The sequence below is a fragment of the Azolla caroliniana genome, unplaced genomic scaffold (genome assembly GCF_043228905.1).
Source record: "Azolla caroliniana isolate FFs.n. ecotype wild unplaced genomic scaffold, voAzoCaro1.0.p SCAF_1, whole genome shotgun sequence".
NCBI classification, from domain to species: Eukaryota; Viridiplantae; Streptophyta; class Polypodiopsida; order Salviniales; family Salviniaceae; genus Azolla; species Azolla caroliniana.
The window spans coordinates 8,059,780-8,078,520 of NW_028230436.1; the positions used below are offsets into that span (position 1 = coordinate 8,059,780).

The 18,741-nt window shown below is 36.6% G+C and overlaps 2 protein-coding genes across 2 annotated transcripts; one reads left to right on the forward strand and one right to left on the reverse strand.

The window, feature by feature from the left end:
- Positions 1–1,331: 1,331 nt before the first annotated feature.
- Positions 1,332–7,267, reverse strand: LOC147868781 (U-box domain-containing protein 44-like). The gene is made up of 4 exons (XM_087323275.1): positions 6,970–7,267; positions 5,374–6,609; positions 4,337–4,646; positions 1,332–3,198 (listed from the first exon to the last, which is right to left on the reverse strand). The coding sequence occupies exons 2-4, from the start codon at positions 6,592–6,594 to the stop codon at positions 1,619–1,621; spliced, it is 3,111 nt and encodes a 1,036-aa protein (XP_087179401.1). The 5' UTR covers positions 6,595–6,609; positions 6,970–7,267; the 3' UTR covers positions 1,332–1,618.
- Positions 7,268–14,161: 6,894 nt separating this feature from the next.
- Positions 14,162–18,233, forward strand: LOC147868782 (aspartyl protease APCB1-like). Its single transcript, XM_087323288.1, has 9 exons — positions 14,162–14,953; positions 15,444–15,561; positions 15,852–16,081; positions 16,541–16,783; positions 16,900–17,047; positions 17,235–17,323; positions 17,482–17,605; positions 17,742–17,814; positions 17,891–18,233. The coding sequence occupies exons 1-9, from the start codon at positions 14,289–14,291 to the stop codon at positions 17,986–17,988; spliced, it is 1,788 nt and encodes a 595-aa protein (XP_087179414.1). The 5' UTR covers positions 14,162–14,288; the 3' UTR covers positions 17,989–18,233.
- The last annotated feature ends 508 nt before the right edge of the window (positions 18,234–18,741 follow it).

Below are 18,741 nucleotides of genomic sequence, written 5' to 3' on the forward strand. Positions count from 1 at the left end.
AAGTTTTGGACATCCTCACCTATTTGAAATTACTCTTTAGGTTCACAAGTTTGTCTTGATAGTACAATGGCAAAGCTTGAGATGTATAAGTTTTAAGCTACAACTCATTATCTCGTTATAACATTTATCATATGTCTAGTTTTGGACATCCTCACCTATTTGCTCAACAAAGGGTAGAAAGCAATTGCTTTGTCCATAAACGATTATTCTTGGCATTAAGCTCCCTAAAACTCTTTATTGGTTGACAACTAATATCTTACTCATCTTATCGGTACCATTCAGTGTAAAAAGATCAATAAATCCATGCTTTTGTCTCAAAAAACTCCATTTCAGATTTATATTTAAAGTTAGCAGTAGCACAAACTTGACTTCATATGCATGCTGACATTTAAGGCCAACGACCATGCATAGACTCCTATACATGTGCTGAAGTGCTAGCTAGCTCCGCATTACCCAACAATCATACCATATGGTATGCATGTGGGGTCCAAATCTGAATATGAATATGAATATGCACATGTATTATGTGTATGAAAATATCCATAAATTGGTTTTTCCTAGAGGTTGTCTTGTATTTGTTGTTTCATCATCACTTTCCGAAAATCCAACATGACTACAAAAACACTTTGAATGAGCCAAGTAAAAGTTTTCCTACTTGACTTTCATGCTTCTTTGAACATGCTTGGGGATTAAGTCTCTTAACATGTCAAACAAATCATGTACCTATACACGACTTTGATATGCAATGCAACCACACATCTTTTTCAATTTCCCATGTGTCCTACAATCACCGGAAACCCCAGTCATTTTCATCAATGTCAAAAACTCAAGCATTATTTATAATAACAAAAAATGTAGGCACTTCATATCAAGACATTTGGAAACTACAACAGGATAACACGTATACGTATTTTAAGAAGCAGAATTGATGTAGTGTTGAGTGATAATGTAAAGTATTGGCTATGTATAGAGGAAGAACAAAGTGTTCTTGGCACACATGCGCTTCCAAACAATTTGCAAAAGAATCTCTTTTTATGAATGAATTGGTTGTTTTTACTATATGAAGTACGACAAACAATTCTAAGGTAGCAACCAAATTGATGACTGTGTCACACAGTTATATGTAGGATATGAAAATGGAAGTGAAATCATGCTTATGTTTTCCCTTTCCTGAAATGGAAAGTGGAGAAACTCCAAAGACTTATAAGGTTTATATATATACAGAGACTCTCTTCATGTAGTCTATGAAGACCCACCAGTTAATAATATTGTGACACATTGTGATATTGGGTATAAGTACGACAATATTAGCCAACTCTCACAATCACAAATGTGCTAAGAAGGTGATGGAATTTAGACGGGTAAAAATAATATTGATACAACATATCTTGTGAAAACGTGGGACAGGATATCAATACATGCTGGCAGGCACTCATGGCAAAAGCCCTTAAAGAGGAACTTCATTGTTATCCTTTTGATAGCTTGGGAAAGAATGAAATGAATAGATTTATGTGGCTACTATTCTTGTTCTAGTTAAGGATTCTCCATCCATTAACCCGACACACAAACCAAACAAAAGAAAAGAAAAAAAGAGTGACGCGAGTTGCGAATAACACTTTCATCTTGCAAACACACCAGAATAACTGGGAATCTTGTTGAGGTGCTTGAGTGCCTTCTCAGCCATCTGCTTTGTCTGATTGTTACCATACCGAAAAGCTTCCACTAATGCGGTATGGACATTCCCATCTTTCAAGATGGTGCGAGCCATGTTATCATCCCTCAGAATACACTCCACGATGCTCACTGATTGTTGCTGAGCATTGTCAGTCCGATGTTCCCTCATGATATCAAGGATAGGCTGAATCGCTCCAGCACTGCTTAAAACCTGAATACCCCCTTCAATATTACCATTATTTTGTCCATCCATCAACAATGTTGAAAGCGCCTTTAAAGCAGATTCCACCACTCTCATGTTCTGATGCTCAAGGCAAACCACAAGGGGAACCACGGCCCCAGCCTCGTGAAGGCAAAATGTTTGCTTTGCAGAGCATATACCCCCATGAACCTTGCATAAACCCACTACCTTCTTTGGCATTGATGGCCGCAGGCATGCTAGCAATCCTGGTCTAAGTATCACTGGCTCAGGTTCTGTTGATAATGCCCTGGAATATAAAGACATGTTAGCCAATGCGAGAGCCGATAGGCACCGGACTTCGTCGATCCCATCAGGACTCAAAAGCTTCGTGAACAAAGATGTCAAATTGTGAGCTTGTGCAAGAGCTAGCATGTTATCCTCATGCAACAAATAGGTAAACCTATATAGAATTCCCACTAGTCCTTCCTTAAAGTCATTGACAAACCGCCGCCCACCCACTTGTATTATGCCTTGGGATAGCCCATTGAGCTGCTTTAGTACAGCTGACAATGCTCCCTCTCGGAGGAGAACACGTGTCAAGTTTGTGTCTTCGATGGGTAGGTTGGCTATGAGCTTTGCTGCAGCCGCTTGTTCTTCGGTGATCCCATTAAACTCCAACATTCTTACTAAGGTACCCAGCTGTCCTGTTGCTACATGAAGACCATGCACAAGATCCTGACCCATATGAGGACATAGGTGATATAACAACTTTACCGAGCTTGCTTGCAACTCTTTCTGTGGTGCTTCTAGGAACTGTATGAGACTCACAGTTGCTCCCGCACTCCTTATTGCCTTCACAATTTTGCTGACAGCATTCGGTGACGAAGCAAGCCCCACTAAAACTCTGAGAAGCTTTGCCTCAATGGCAGGACCAGTATTGCTGATCAAATGGAGCAGATTGTGGAGAACCGTTTCTGAGGTTATAGTATTCCCGTCCCTATCTAGGCGTATTTTCTCTAGGTCTGTACCTGAATTAACTATATTAGCTAATGTCGTTGCAGATATTTCTTTCAGTTTCATCGGTAACTGGTTTACACCCACAGCAAACAAGCTTCGAATAAGAGCTTGAAGAATGCCCGATTCAACTAGCAATTTAGCATTGCTTTCAAGAGTAGAAAGGTGGCACAAACATTTTAGCGCAGATTCCCGACCTGCCATATAACCACTTTCGAGCATTTCCACTAGAGTCTTTCCTCCAAGTTCAGCGGCTTTGGCCTTTCCTTCCCTGCTGAGCACCAGCTCACCAAGCATTGTTGCCATCTCTAACCGGATTTCTTCACCACCTTTTTTCAAGCAGGAAAAACGATCATCAGCATTTCAATTCAATCAAAATGTTAATACTCTAGGCAAACACTCCATCAAAAATGATTGATCACACAACAAAAACAGTTTGATCAGGAATGTCCTTAGAATATCATAGCAACATTCCCAAGGTTAAAATAACACATTATGATAGCAAAATTTAATTGATATGGTCAATATTTATCACGTAAGAAATGGGCTATTGTTGTTTTACATTGAACATTCCCAAGGTTAAAATAACGCACCATGATAGCCCAATTTACTTGATATGGTCTACATTTATCACGTAAGAAGTGGGCTATTGTTGTTTTACATTGGACAATATCAAGGTTGACCAGGTTTTGCAATTATGATATTGTTATCATTCAGCGACAGCATTATCCAATATCGGGATTCATTGTAACGTGATCATAAGTCCACGACACATAAAGGTCCACGTGGACAAGCACTTCGGGATTATGGAGCCAGAATCTCGATTAGGATCTTCCTTTTGGAATTGAAACACAATGTTTCTTTCCCGACTGTCTAAGCCAGGCATACATCATATCGAGATTCGAACCTAAGACAATCTTTAGGATAATCACATCCTTGATTGCTTGTCACAACAATATATCATTCAAATGATCAAACAGAGAATTTTCTCAGGATATTTGGGTGGTTTTCATGTTTAATTTTCCCCCTCATTGCCTCATTTATTACCCCTATTTCCTTCTAATTTTACATTTCCCCAGATTTTTACAACTTACTTCTTTTAGCATACAGTTTTTTACCATGGCTGTTTCCCCCCTACATCCTACATCATTACCAATTCCTGAAATTCCCAGTCTTTATCCCTCCACCATTGTCTAACAATGCTTACTGATATACAGCAAAATTTTAAATTTTCTCGAAGATTTTCAAAGTATAACCATGTTGAAACGTCGCAAAAGTAATAATCAAAATCACCTCCATCTCTCCTACTTGTTCATCATTCCTCCATAGATCCAGACACACGCATAAGTAATATATTTTCCAATTATAAGGCACAAACCATTCCCATGGAGTAAACTTTAAAATATACAATGTTAAGTATCATTCTCGCCATTGAATAAACAAATAAAATCTTTAAAAATCACATACCTTCCTGTAACCTTGACAGAAGAGGCTTTAGCCTCCCATTCTCTGCCATTTGTCGTACATTTTGATCACATATTTCCAAGTTATCAAGTGTTTGTTCCGCTATTCGGACTGTAACAGGATTGTCGGCACTGCTGCTTACAGTTCCAACAAGGACCAATATGGCTCCAGTCTCCAAACCAATCTTTTCACACATAGGTTGGAACTTGGACAACTCATACAGAAGTAACGATGCCTCTTCCTTCTCCTTTGAACCATCACGGGATAAACATTTGATGCATCTACGGATCGCATCTGTTTCACCAATTGCTTCCTGGAAAAATGGATTCACAGATTAAATATTGCTTTAACTTCACTAGAAATTATATTAGATTCATGAGGAAGTTTTAGGTCTAATAGTATATCTTTTTAAAAAGTAGAATACTTTTAAATACTTAGCATAGATATTGTACACGTGTTGTATCCTAAATATTTCAGAACTATGCTTGTACTCAATGCCTATGGTTCCTATATCATTGTACTTTGATGATCATATTTACATAGGGAAGCTACATAGTCTACATATAATTTATTTTTGCTTTAGTTTACCAGACTTCTATAAGATTCACATGGATGTAACTATTGATAACAGTTTAGTCACTCAGAGCAACTACCTTATTTACATACCACTTAACTTAGTTGTATGTTACTCAATTTCTATAAGATTCACATGTATGTAAACTCTGGTCTAGCAGGTCATTTTGGCCTTTCAAAGAAATTGGTAAAACATCACATTTCTTTTCCATCCCTCCCAAGAGAGAGTTCAGGAAAGCCCTCATGATATTGACTGGAAAGACCACATGAGTTTTTTAAATTGATACAGTAGACCATAATGTATATTTCACAACACAAACAACTAGAGAATATTAAAGATATCCTGCTACAGGAAATATGTAGGTGATAGTTTATTGCAAAAGTTTAAAGATTTCCACTATGGTCAAACTAATGTTGAAAACCGCTGTCCAAGTTAAATAAGAAAAAAATTCTACTGTTTTATATACCTTGTTGTCATCCACACCCTCTGCCAGTACACAGAGAGTCGCCAAAGCCGAAAGCCGAACATGCTCGCTTTCTTTCAGGCAATCGGTAATAAGAGATATCAACCCCATGTTTCTTGATTTATGTTTATTCATGCTATTTTTCTGGCACAATACCTGTATATCTAGAAGTGCACTAAGCATGTCCTGGTCAGAGCTCCTTGAAGCCAATACAGACTTAGCATTCTCAAGACGTAGAGTCTCATTCCTTGCAGTCCATTCTTCAATTGTATGCCTAAGGGCAATGCTTGGCTTCAAAGTTATGCTCTCTAGAACCTTTCCTGTTGTTGGACAAACTGGTCTTCTTTTGTTGTCTTTACAATCCTGAAACCATCTCTCAATTGCACTTCTTTCATAAGTTTGCCCATTCTCCAATGTCACAGGATCTGTCATCACTTTCTTAGTTAATGGACAAATAAATGCTTCATAGAGTGGTTCTATGCGTTTCTTCTCGCGGTAATGATTACTACTCTCTTCAACAGAGGTGATAGAATCTGCATTCTGTGCCCAATTATCCACCATTTGTCCTAACATGTTCATCATCTGAAGATCATAAGCTTCAGTCGTACCTTGAAGATCATTTTTAAGAAGCTCAACTTGAAGTTTCAAGGCACTTGAACTGGTGCCATCAATGCCAACCGATCGAGCAATATCAAGCAACAAACCTGCTTGAAGATCTGGGTCATTTTGTAGATAAATGCTATCTTCATTGAGTAGCTCACAAATTCTTTCATCAGTATGCTTAATCTCAAAATGCGAATGTTGTAGTTCTCTTGAAAGTGACTCGATGACTGCTTTCATGTCTTCACTGACCTGGACTGAGGACACTGGAATGAGACTGAGGCTTCTACCAAGATCATGAATAACAGCGACTAATTGCTGAGCAACTAGCTTATAGTGTGTGACTAGATAAATGCGACTTTTGTTACTGCATGACTTGATTAATACATCTGCTCGTTCAATATCGTGAATTAGAGCCTCGATGATTTCCCTCATCATCGGGGTTGTATCACGATATTCTTGAAGCTCAATGCACACAGATAGAATCCGTTCCAGATAGGACGCAAATTGTCCAAAAATATTTTCCTCAATGGTAGCAGTTCGTGCAGAATTTGTGACATTTCTTAGTTTGGAAATCAATGATTGCAAAAGTAAGGACGCGGCAGGGAGCTCCACAACCGGCATTTCGAAAGTATGTATCTGTTCAGTGGAAAGACTAAGTCAAGATCCCACCTAATATTCCAAATGACATAAATGAACCCTAAATGTGCTCAATCAACCAACGGTGTGTTATGCGTTATGTTGATATGATGTTTGAAGCTATGAGCTGTGACATTATGATGTTTTGATGCTATGTTTATGATGTTAAGCTGTGTATGATGAGTATGATTATGTGATATCAGGAAATTTCCTGTTGGGTGGATTCTTTTTTATCAATGGTATTTTCATACCTCGTGTGAATAAATAATACTAATCATGTGTTCTAGCTCGTTAAATTTCTGATGAAAGCAACAACAAAAAACCAAACAGAATATATAGAACAGAAGGATTAGAGGTTACCCTGCTTATGCGTGGTATATTTGGATCAAACAGGGCTCTGCGGAGTTCAAAGGGAGAGAGATGTGTTGCAGAAAAAAGAGCATTTCTCTTCGCCTTTCATTTGGTGAGGCAAAATCACCATCTCTCTCTGCTTCATTTCACTTCAGCGTTGTTTGAAGACAACTTCAAGGAGGGGAAATAAATGTAATAAAAATAGAAAACAGCTCAATTTTAGGGTTTCTGTGTGATCAGCAGAGAAGAAGAAATTTGGGCGAGGACCGCATATCATTCTGTTTGACCTAATCAAAGTCAAAAGACTCTGTGCACTCTCCCCACTTCTTCACTTAAAAAACAAAAATACACACATGATATGCGATGCTCTGTTTCTGTCTTCTCTCTCTCTCTCTCTCTCTCTCTCTCTCTCTCTCTCTTTTCCTTCGTTTGTTAAATAAATAATAAACAAAATGGGCAGAAAAATTCCTTCCTTATTTTTGTTTGCTTTAGTATGAAATCTTGACCCCAAGCAATTTAGATTCTAGAAAACAATTGAAAATATGAGTATGTAACAATATCCAAGTCACACAATCACTACATAAAACTGTTGGAGTCTTTGAGTTTATTTTTGCTTCCCGTGTTTACCTCGATCCGAAATATTAAGTTTTCGGCTGGCTTCATTTATTTTGTTGCTAGTTTGTGCCTTTCTTCGTAACATGAGAATCGATCAATCGAGAGGGATACCTCCTTTTGTGGAGATCGCCAATTGTTGGCACTTTATTCATTCTCAGTGAATCCGATAACTTCCCTCCCAGTAATATGTTTGAATTAGCTTTCTCTAATTCTCGTGCATGAATCCTTGACTCTACCTTACATGAAGGAATGGGTACTGATCTTTAAGGGCATTTATGGAATTATATATGTTTGACCTAAGTTTTAGCTTCTCAAATGATCTTCCCATGTTTTCAGAATTGTTTCCTTAATCTTTTAAACTCAAAAGCAATTCATTAAGTGTTGGTGGTGTTGTCCAAGTATTATTTTGTAATTATCACATTCATGTCCCTTGGGTTGTTTAATTTCTTTTATGTTGTGTTGTGCTCAAAGGTCATGTGATTCTCTTCCGAATATTTTAAGCTAAGTTTCTATTTGTCAACGGTTTGAAAAGTAAGATATTTTTATTTTTGTAATTTACGTGTTTGATGCTATCTTCATGTGATATTGAGATCATGAATGGGAAATAGAAAGTATTTTCTCAATGCTTAGTGCTTGGCACACAAAAAAAGTGGCCCTTAGCTCAAGGAATCCTATAGGCTATCATATGATGGAGGGCATCTTACCACCACTTCGAAAAGATGGAGGAGACACTCTCGAATAACCCAACTAGTGTAATGTGAGAGGAGAATAAGGAAGATGCATACTATATGTTAGGTGCACCTTTTATAAACCATTGTATGGTCATTGGGACGGTTATGAATATTATATGGAGCATGATAGACCCATTTATTGCCTTATTGACTGTAAGTTACAAGTGTTGGCAGCATGCACCACCAAAAGTGGTGCGTCTTTGGTTGTTATTATTCTTGCTAAATTACCACTGCCTTTCTGGTTTTGTCTTTATAAACAAACGCTCCCTTTTTAGGTGTACCTAATGTGTTATGCAATGGTTGAGGCAAAAACAATAATGAATCAGAAAGGAAAAGGAAATTATGTTTATAAAGAAGTACATGAGTATAAGACTAGGTCAATATGAAGCAATAACTTGGGAGCTTGAGGTTGTGATTCGTAAACAACAACAATTTCGAGAAATTTGGAAAAACGCAGAGGTCTTCACCTCTTTTGGAGAGAGAATAAAGTGGAGATACGCTCCACCAAGATGGTTTTTTTCGCCCCCCTATTGGAACAACCCTACATGAGGGCTTTTGATACTTGACATGCTGGTTTATGTGGATGTGAGGGTTGTAATATATTGTATGAATTCGTTGTAGCCTTTCAACATCTTTCCATTAATACCAAGGTGAATCTTTGTTAAAAAAAAAAAGACTAGGTCCAAATGTGTTGGTCGACTATTGGCATCGAGCTAGAATGGTCTTGCAATACTCGTCATTTGAACCCATACAATGGGTTCAAGTCCTCCAAATGAAGTGTCAAGGTGACAAGCTATTTCGAAAGGCTTTAGACCTAAAATTACATTGCAAATGGAGATGCTCCCTGATAATATCCAAAATCTTTCTTATTATTGTAGCATATAAGTAACATAAAGACAATCAACTGCATGGAGACCCATTTCCTAATGTGGTCAAATCTCATTTCATGACAATTGTGGTGTTATTGCAATAAACCAACTTTGTGAACATTCATATTTTCACTTTTAAATGCCATGGGGGTCATTTGGTATCCTATTCAAAGGATTTGAAACTCAAGAAAAATATGTGTTTCTTGCATATATTTTGAAGTACCGTATCATTTTCACTACCATTGTCTATACATGTTCTATTATTATTATCTATAAGATACAAATAGATATACACTATTAACTAGTACCTCTTCCAATACACCAAGTTCCATATATACCTTTCACTTTTTGGCCTATAACCATGATCCCCCTATTTTCAAAATATTGTTAGAACACCGATGTGACAACTAAAGTTGTTGAGTATAATGCATTCAAATCAGTGGGCAAGTGTACGGTTCTTTTAGTTGTGTGTAGAGCCATCAAAGGGACAATATGTAGGCTTTGATGCGTGTATGCAATTGATCTAACAAAGGACCACACTAAAGGGACCCTCCTTATGCTTTGATACACATTTATGAAATCAATGTCATATTTTGTTGTCGAAAGTTCTAGTTGTCTTGTGTGCTCTAACATTGGAGTCGTTAAACATTAACAAGCACATTTTTACTCACCAACTTGTACTTAATTCATAAAAGTTCAAATAAAACAACACACCAAATTTGAGAAGCTTGGTGAGCTCATAATTCATAGGCCTTGGAGATCCAAAGTTACCTTTGGTAAATAGAATCCTTAGGTGCCAATATAATATTTATGATATATTCACCTTGTTACGGGTAATTTTGTCTTTTTTCTTTTAAAAAATAGAATGGTCATTTGCTTGCTCCAAAACCTTCAAGCTTTGCAACACCTTGTTTTCTTTTAGGGTTAACTATGCAAGACCTCCTTTCTTACAAAATAAGTTCTCTAACTGAAAAAACCTCATAGACTCCTACAAGCACTCATGACAGAGACAAAATCCTTAGACAAGGTAGATTCCATATTAACTACGGATAATGATATTGACGCAAACAAAAAAATTGAGTATTGACACGATGGAAATATGGGAAAAATGTTGCCATTTGTTGGGAAGAGCTACCAAAAAGAACTCAAGAGGTTTATTCCATTTCATGTCCAATGGACAAATTTTATCAAATTTTAATGTATTGGACATCATAAATAGAAACTTCACCTAGAATCAATATCATTTAGGAAAACATATTTGATTTAGATCCTTTGGAAGTAGGAGTCTTTTCCATATATCTCCAAGAAGAAAATCATAACTTCAATCAAATGTCCTCTCAATTAAAGGAGAGATACAATTTCCACACTTTACAAACAATGATTATTGTATAATAATCTATCTGGCCTTCTTTAATTTGAATGTTCATATTTGATGGTCATGTATATGGGCAATATCTCATTCCATCTATTGTTACTCAACCTAGAGGTCTAAGTATCATACAAAAACATAACATGTTGTAGGAATAACTCAAGAGCCTCAATGGCACTATCGACTTCCATGGAATCTTTCTTGAATATCAACAAATTTCAACATCTTCTACAAAGTTCGATATTTGGTCCTAGGGTTATTTTACATCATTGTATATAAAAAGTTGTAAGCTCCTAGGCAACTAGGTTCAAGTTGTAGCCTTCGGGCGTTGTTTTCTTAATAATATTGAAGAAAATCTTTTATAATAAAAACATGTTGTTGGAATAGCTCATTAACTTCTAGGTGGATTTGATGCAACATAGACGTTTGTCCTACCAATAATCATTTTAATGGGGCAACAATTGGGAGGAGATTGTAACTACATATTTTTGCAATTAATATAAAGTGTAATTGCATGTTTTCTAAGATCAATTTTCGAAATGTTGGTTGATGAAATCCATTTTGTAATTTCCTCTAATTTGTTTATGATTTCCGTAATATATTTTCAGTAATTTATCTATCTTAATTTGTTGAAATATTTTGTTACGTTTCAATTAAATAAACAATTCAAATATAACATAATTTAGTCATAAGTTACTCACGAGTCATATCTATATTTCTACAAAGTACAAACAATTATAAATTTATACAATATTTATCCTTTCCCTCTGAGAAAATACATGTTGAGAGATCAAGCTCAACTTAGTTTAGTTAGTTAGTCAACCATGTAACTTCGTAGTTACCTAGATAGAATCTAGTTAGAAGTGTTGACTATAACGACTTAAATAGGACCTTGTACTTAAGTAGGATATTCTAGATCCTCTACTCCCAAGGTCATTTAATATAGGACTTACACGGTTGTACCTATATTATCGTCACACATGTGCACCCTTGCACATGAAATGTATATATACCTCATTGTGGGTATTTTTGTAGATGATGATGATAATGCTAATTTAATATAGTTACTCATCCCCCATCTTGTGTTGTTCATAATTCTCTCTCTCTCTCTCTCTCTCTCTCTCTCCCTCTCACACATATACACACACATCACTTAACCTTCCACTTATCAACTAATCATATACTTAGGTACTAATTAATCCTTGCTTAATTACTTACCTAATTCTTAACAATACATCTAGAAGCAATTATATGAAGTTTATTCCTTCAATGAAAGTGTGTTGTCTTACAAGTTAAACTCAAGACATCATGTTTACTAAATAGGTGCCCTAATCCATTGAGCTAAGAAAGGTTATAGGTAGCAACTTTTATTTTATTTTCATTGCTAACCATTGTTGTGTCATGGTTAGGAATGACTTAAGTAGCATGGAAAGCAATTCAAACATAATGATAAACGTGGTTACTAATTGATATCCTGTTGTTTGAGCCTTATTCATTGGAGTGACCCCCATGGAAACAAAAAATTCCAACACATGGATGGAAACGGCTCTAACTCAACTCAACTCAACTTGGAGTTCCTCAAGCCAAGCAATTTAGATCCAAGTTGATTGGAAAAAGCAAAGCCTAAGGCAAGCCACTCTTAAGCTAACGTCTGAGACATGGTTTATCAACTTGAGTGGCTTGGAAAATGAGATTGGGAAAGAATCAAAGGTGAAGTGCTTGAGCCAACTTGACCCACTCCCAATGTGACCCATAAGCCAAAAGTTTCAAGATCAAAACTTGGCTTAGCCACACGCACACACATGTACATATGTACGTGCATACATACATACACATATAACATGCAATGTTAAAGCATTGCCTCTAGGGGTAACATGGACGATACCCTTGGTATATAGTCTAACAATTCAATACCCTTTGGGGGGGTAATGTAGAAAATACCTTTGGTATATTGTCAAACCATTCAATATTACATGTTGCGCCAATTTGAATCTCCATTGTGAAACCACGAGTTCATTTTCAATTTTTGTGCTTCAGTGAACAAACATAATCATGAGTGACTGGAGTCAAATTGTGAACAAAGAGAACCAATGGAAATTGAATGTGACACAAACAAACCACATCGAGTTCCAAGAAAAATTTATTTAGGTAAAATATACATATGTACTCAATAAACATAGATTTTCGTGAGTATTAATAATATAAACTAAAAGAGGCATTGTATCTACTATCAAGTTAAACCAAGTATGTATTTGTGATCAATCATTAGTCATTAATCATGCCACTAGAATATGGAGCCTTGTATTTATAAAGAATAATATCTATTCACATGACACATGATGTGTATACACTTGAAACCCAAACATTTATAAAGGCCTCTCTTTTTATATTTAGGGTGAGACTAATAATGAGATAATTATTTTATGCTAAATGTTCTTCTCTCTCTATATGTTTTGTTTTAAACTAAGATAATGTAACCAATAAAACCAAACCAAATCAGATTAGACCATATGTCACTCACTAAGAGGGAACAAACAAACACATTTGGCATGTAGACTAAAAGGGAATTGTATCTCCCCATGTAGGGAAAGAGGGAAACGAGAACAAACATATTTGGAGAAGTATAAATAGAGGTCAAAGACACTGATCCATGAATGCAATCAATGGATATAATTAGAATAAATCCAACGTTGACCATCTATCTTTCAATGCCTCAGATGACATAATGTAGAGGCAAAAGGATTAGAATAAGTCACTAATAAATTGATTACGAGTCCTTGTGCATCTAAATCGAGAAGAATTGCCTATGTCATTCTAACTTCATATTTTAGAGTATGAGATGGGTATTCTATCTAAATTTGTCATATAGTTGGTATCTTTGTTGGGTGGACCCGTATGCTTGACAAGAATGGAGGACAAGTTTGGTCAAACGGGAAATTGAGTAATCTTTGTAGGGACAACCCTTTTTATGACTCACCTGCATTAAAGCGAGGGTATCGACATAGTTCAAGAAAATACATGGGAATTAGTCAAATGAAAAGACAAAGCAAAACATGGAAGAAGTCCCATGTCTTTACGAGAACACGAGGATACATTTTCGTATTCCAAGAGTCGTAGTTAAAGAGGACTGCTTTTGAAATATTTCAATTGCAGAATCTAAACAAATCGTAGGCATTGCAATGAGTGCCCAACAAGTTTTGCCCATGACATTTTAGTTTGGGGATGATGCCCGTGTTTCTAAGAACTGGGTTGGTAAGTATTATAGATGAGCAAAGACTCGCCTGAAATACGTCCGCCCCCTCCACACCCCCACAAAAATGATTTAGTCTGTATTTCTTAGACACGTTTTAGTTTTTTTTTTTGCTAGAAAGAGTAGCTTCGGTCACAAATGTGCTCTTCATGTTTCTGGAAATGCCCGCCTGCTCTCTTTCAAGGGGGGTAGACTATAGTGTTGGAGAGAGAAGAGAAGAACCTTTTGGGTGGGGGAGGGGTATGTTTTAGAATAAAGGAAAACAACCCTTGCCTCCACCAGGGGTATTTTTCAGAATAAAGGAAAAGTACCCCTGTCCCCCAGAGGGGTATTTTTCAGATAATGCATTCAGTGTCTGATCATTGAGGGGTCCACCATAGCTTTGACAAAATACAGCACAGTGTAATCACAGAGTAAGTTCCTGTATGTTTCCTCCTCTTCCTCTTCCCTTCTTCTTCTTCTTCTTCTTCTTCTTCTTCTGATCTACGGAAGCTATGGAAGGAGATCTGAAGGCTGTGGTCATCATCAAATTACCTTCCCCAGACAACCCTTCGGAAGGCAAAGTCATCACAGGTGCCATTGCATTGAAAGAAAGTTACACTGCCCAAAACCCTAACCCTAACCCTACCCCGATGTCTGATGAAGACCAAGCTGAGGGAGGTAACGTGCTTCCTTTGCATAGCGCTGAAGTTAACAATTCCATACCCGAGTCTGGAGAGGCAAGGAGAAGAATTCGGATTAGAGGAGGAAAAAAAAATCCGTCTTTTAGATTGAAGAGAGTTGCGTCAGTGTGTTTTGCGGCATTAGTGGTTTACTTCTTTTGGAAATATGCTCCATCAACGCTTGAGCTGGAAGAAGGAGAACTCCAAGATAGCGATGATGATGATAGAAGTGAAGATGAGAATAATATGTTTTTCCCTATCCAATCAAAGAAAGTTTTCATGCATTCGGACTCTGATTCAAATTTCTTTCCAAAGGATTTAAATTCTTCGAGTACATCTTCACCGAATTCAAATTCTTCTACTACTCTTGTTAGCCGAGATAAGATCCGGAACACGAGAGCAGGTGCAGAAATGAGCACATTCGCCTCTTCCACGCCAGATGCCTCAGCTACTTCTACAACCATATTTCCTCTTCGTGGAAATGTGTATCCTTCTGGGTAAGAAATGTGCCATGATTCTCATGAAGTATATCCTTTAACTATATGTGTTGATAGTTATGCATTAGAATCTAGGTACCAAACTAATAAGAATGCCCTTTATCACGTGCACAATGTTAAGACCGTAGGGTTTTTACTTTGGAAGTTCCAAAATTTTAAGACATGAAACGATGGAAAACTTGGGCACATCATTTATAAGTACATTTTGTCATTAAAAAATAACATGGAGGTTAGAAGAAAGATAAAGAATCCTAGAATAGTGTAATATCATCATGAATATGACAGTCAGATGATATTTTTCAGGACTCATTAATTCTGAGGTTCATGAATGTGGAGGATCGAATGAGATATATGTACACATACATGCATATATAGATGCAAATAGATATCCGCAGATACATCCATACATGCTCTCATAGTATTGTGTTAAGTTATAGTGCTTGTCTATTTAATTTAATTTTCTCGCCTGAAAAACGTGCAAAATTTGCAGACTATACTTTGTTTCGATAAGGTTTGGTAATCCTTCACAAGAATATTTTCTAGACATGGACACTGGAAGTGATCTCACATGGCTTCAATGTGATGCTCCATGTACTCGTTGTGCAAAGGTGTGTAATTTCAGTCTCATTCTAACAAGGTGGTTTCACGTTCCCCAAAATTGAATTCGTGCCTTTCTTTTCTCATGTATGGAGTGTATATATGCTTGTGTAGTTTATAGAATCATATTATGGAAGTTTTGGTAGACTTAGACTTTTCTTTACAAATATTCAATGTTGGTGCCCATCTTTTTTGAGTTTTACTTTTGCTATCTAAAACATGTGTACATGAAATGGATTCCCACAAAAGATATCTGGCTAAACAAAACTAATATCAGTGTTGTTTGTTTTCCTTATTGAAGGGGCCTCATCCTTTGTTCAAACCAAGCCAGTCTAACCTTGTGGATTGTAGTGAAGAAAGTTGTTCGAGTGTCCAAGTTGGAAGTAAATATGATTGTAAAAAAGGATCGGGACAATGCGATTATGACATTCAGTATGTGGATGGAGGATATTCTATGGGTGTTCTTATCCGGAACCGAGTGGCACTGATACTAAGCAATCACACTTTGGGCCACACAAAAGCTATTATTGGGTAATTTTCTTTTTTGAAAATCTATTTTTCTCAGTCAATAAAACAATATTAATTTTTTTGGTGTTCATGGCCGTATGTAATGGTAATTAAATTTTATGCGCCTGGCACTATATTACACATGGTCATTGCGTAGATTGTTTTACTTTGGTGTCACATGACCTCGTAAGGTTTTATTTGTATCATATATATATATATATATATAGAGAGAGAGAGAGAGAGAGAGAGAGAGAGAGAGATGGATGGATGTAGCTCAGTTGGTAAGGTTGCCCAATGGAGACCAGGAGGTCATGGGTTCAACCCCTACATTCCACAGTGAATTAAGAGATATGTATGAAGTATATAATAGAGAGGTGAGAAAATTGGGTTTCGAACCCAAGATGTAGTGCTTGTAGTGTAACAACTTACCAATAGGGTAAGCTAATTACGATTAAAAAGAGAGAGAGAGAGATTATTGGACAGGTGTGGTTATAATCAGCAAGGGTCTCTAGCCAATTCTCCATCCCCTACAGATGGCGTCTTGGGTCTCAGTTCTTCATCAATCTCACTCCCATCTCAGTTGTCACAACAGGGCCTCGTCAAGAACATCATCTCACATTGTCTTATTCCTGGGAATGATGCTAGAAGTGGTTACTTGTTGTTGGGTGATAAACTTCTCCCCGCTCGTGGCATCACTTGGGCATCATTCATAAGCAAGCCATCGATGTAATACATACTGCTATACATTGAAGATGATTATGTAAATGATATATACTTTTTTTATTTGCACATGCATGGATGGCTTAGTCATTCTCTTGTTTTGTGTGTTATGAGTGATGCAGGAAGAGTTATGCATTATCGATGACAAATGTATTTTATGGTGATGCCCGTGTACACATGGATTCCAATGTGATCCGAACTGTAATTTTTGACAGTGGGACATCGTACTCATATCTAGTCTCTTCATTGTATACTGCCATTGTTGCAACTGTGAGTTAAATCATATAATATGTGTATGTATATTTAAAATAGACATATGAGTATGTGTATATCTGTAGATAAGCACATTTTTTCTTTATTTATCTTCCTTTCTAGCTACGATATTGGCCTATATTTTTTCATTTGGTTTCTTTGGGTGACAATTGTGATGATTGGATTTTTTATGCGTCTCATTTAGATCCAACAAAGCCTTGTTAACACTGATCTTCGACTAGACACATCGGATCACACTTTACCTCTTTGCTGGCGACGCAATGCCCCCATTATGTATGAGAAATCATGCATTTATTTCTTCTTATATTCCATCTATCTTGGGTGTCAAGTAACAACTGATTTCCCCTTATGATGGGAGTGAAGATGCAATATTTAACAAACCGAATACACATTTATTAATAGGCTATAATTTTTATGTTTTTGTAATTCAGGTCGCTGAAAGATATCCAACATGTTTTTAAACCAATCATCCTGGAATTCCAAGGTAGTAAAAATGTATTGTTTGCCAAGACGAGTCGGATGCAGTTATCTCTCGAAGGATACCTCATAAATAATGTAAGAGTTTAGTAAAGCATGTCTGAGCAAAACCACATTCTATATATTTTGATCACACACACACACACACACACACACACACATCTGACCTGTAAAAAGTTATAATGTGATTCTTTTCGAAAATTTATGTCAATAGTCTCTTGGAAATGTCTGCCTCGGACTATTGGATGCAGGGATTATGGGTAAAGATGCTTCAAACATTATTGGAGGTAATGATTCTTAGACTCTTAACTTTGCTAATTCTTTAACACACATGCTAATATTCTGTTACATGGACTGTTCTAGATATTTCAATGCAAGGAACCTTAATGGTATATGATAATGAGAACCACCGATTGGGTTGGATGAAATCAGATTGCCGTAAGCTCCCCAAAGCTTCCTGAATGAAATATTTGATGTGATCGATATTTCTACCTTCTGCATGAATCCAATGGTCGAATTGTTGTTGTATGTATATAAACTAACTGTTACCAATACATTCTAAACCCTAAACCCACATTAAATCTATAGTTTGGTTTTTTGGTTGTAAGATTACTAAGAAGCTATCTCAAAAGTTTCACAAGTGCAGTTGTCTCATCTCATGTTTTAGTCTCATTGTCAATTATATATGGAACAAATTTGAAAGTAATGATGTTCCAAACTAATTCTTAATTTTTATTTTTCAAACCATCTATCATTTTCAAGGTTCAAGTTGTGAGGCTCATGTGAGGTTGTTCCTTTGAAGCTCTTGTTCTTAGTATAGGCTACAATATCGAGCATACCTTGCCACATGTGGTAGGCAAACATATTATAGTATGAGGAAATTGAAGAGTGGAATATCATCTTTTCAAGAAGAAGAATATATTGAAATATGCATGAACATCTTCAACATAGGAGAAGAATAGACGACACTTGCTTATGTAGTTGCCATGTGTCTGTAGACCATGTGGTGTTGCCATCTATTTAAACAAGTGCACCAAGAACGTATAAGGCATGTGTCAAGTCAAGCATTATGTGTTGTGAATTATGGAGCAAATCAAATTTTCTAAAGATTATACAAATGCAAAAAGTTATACTCAACTTTTTCGTCTTCTTGAAATGATAGAGAATCAACCAAAATTCGAGATAGTCGTCAAGAGATCTTTTTTATTCTCTCT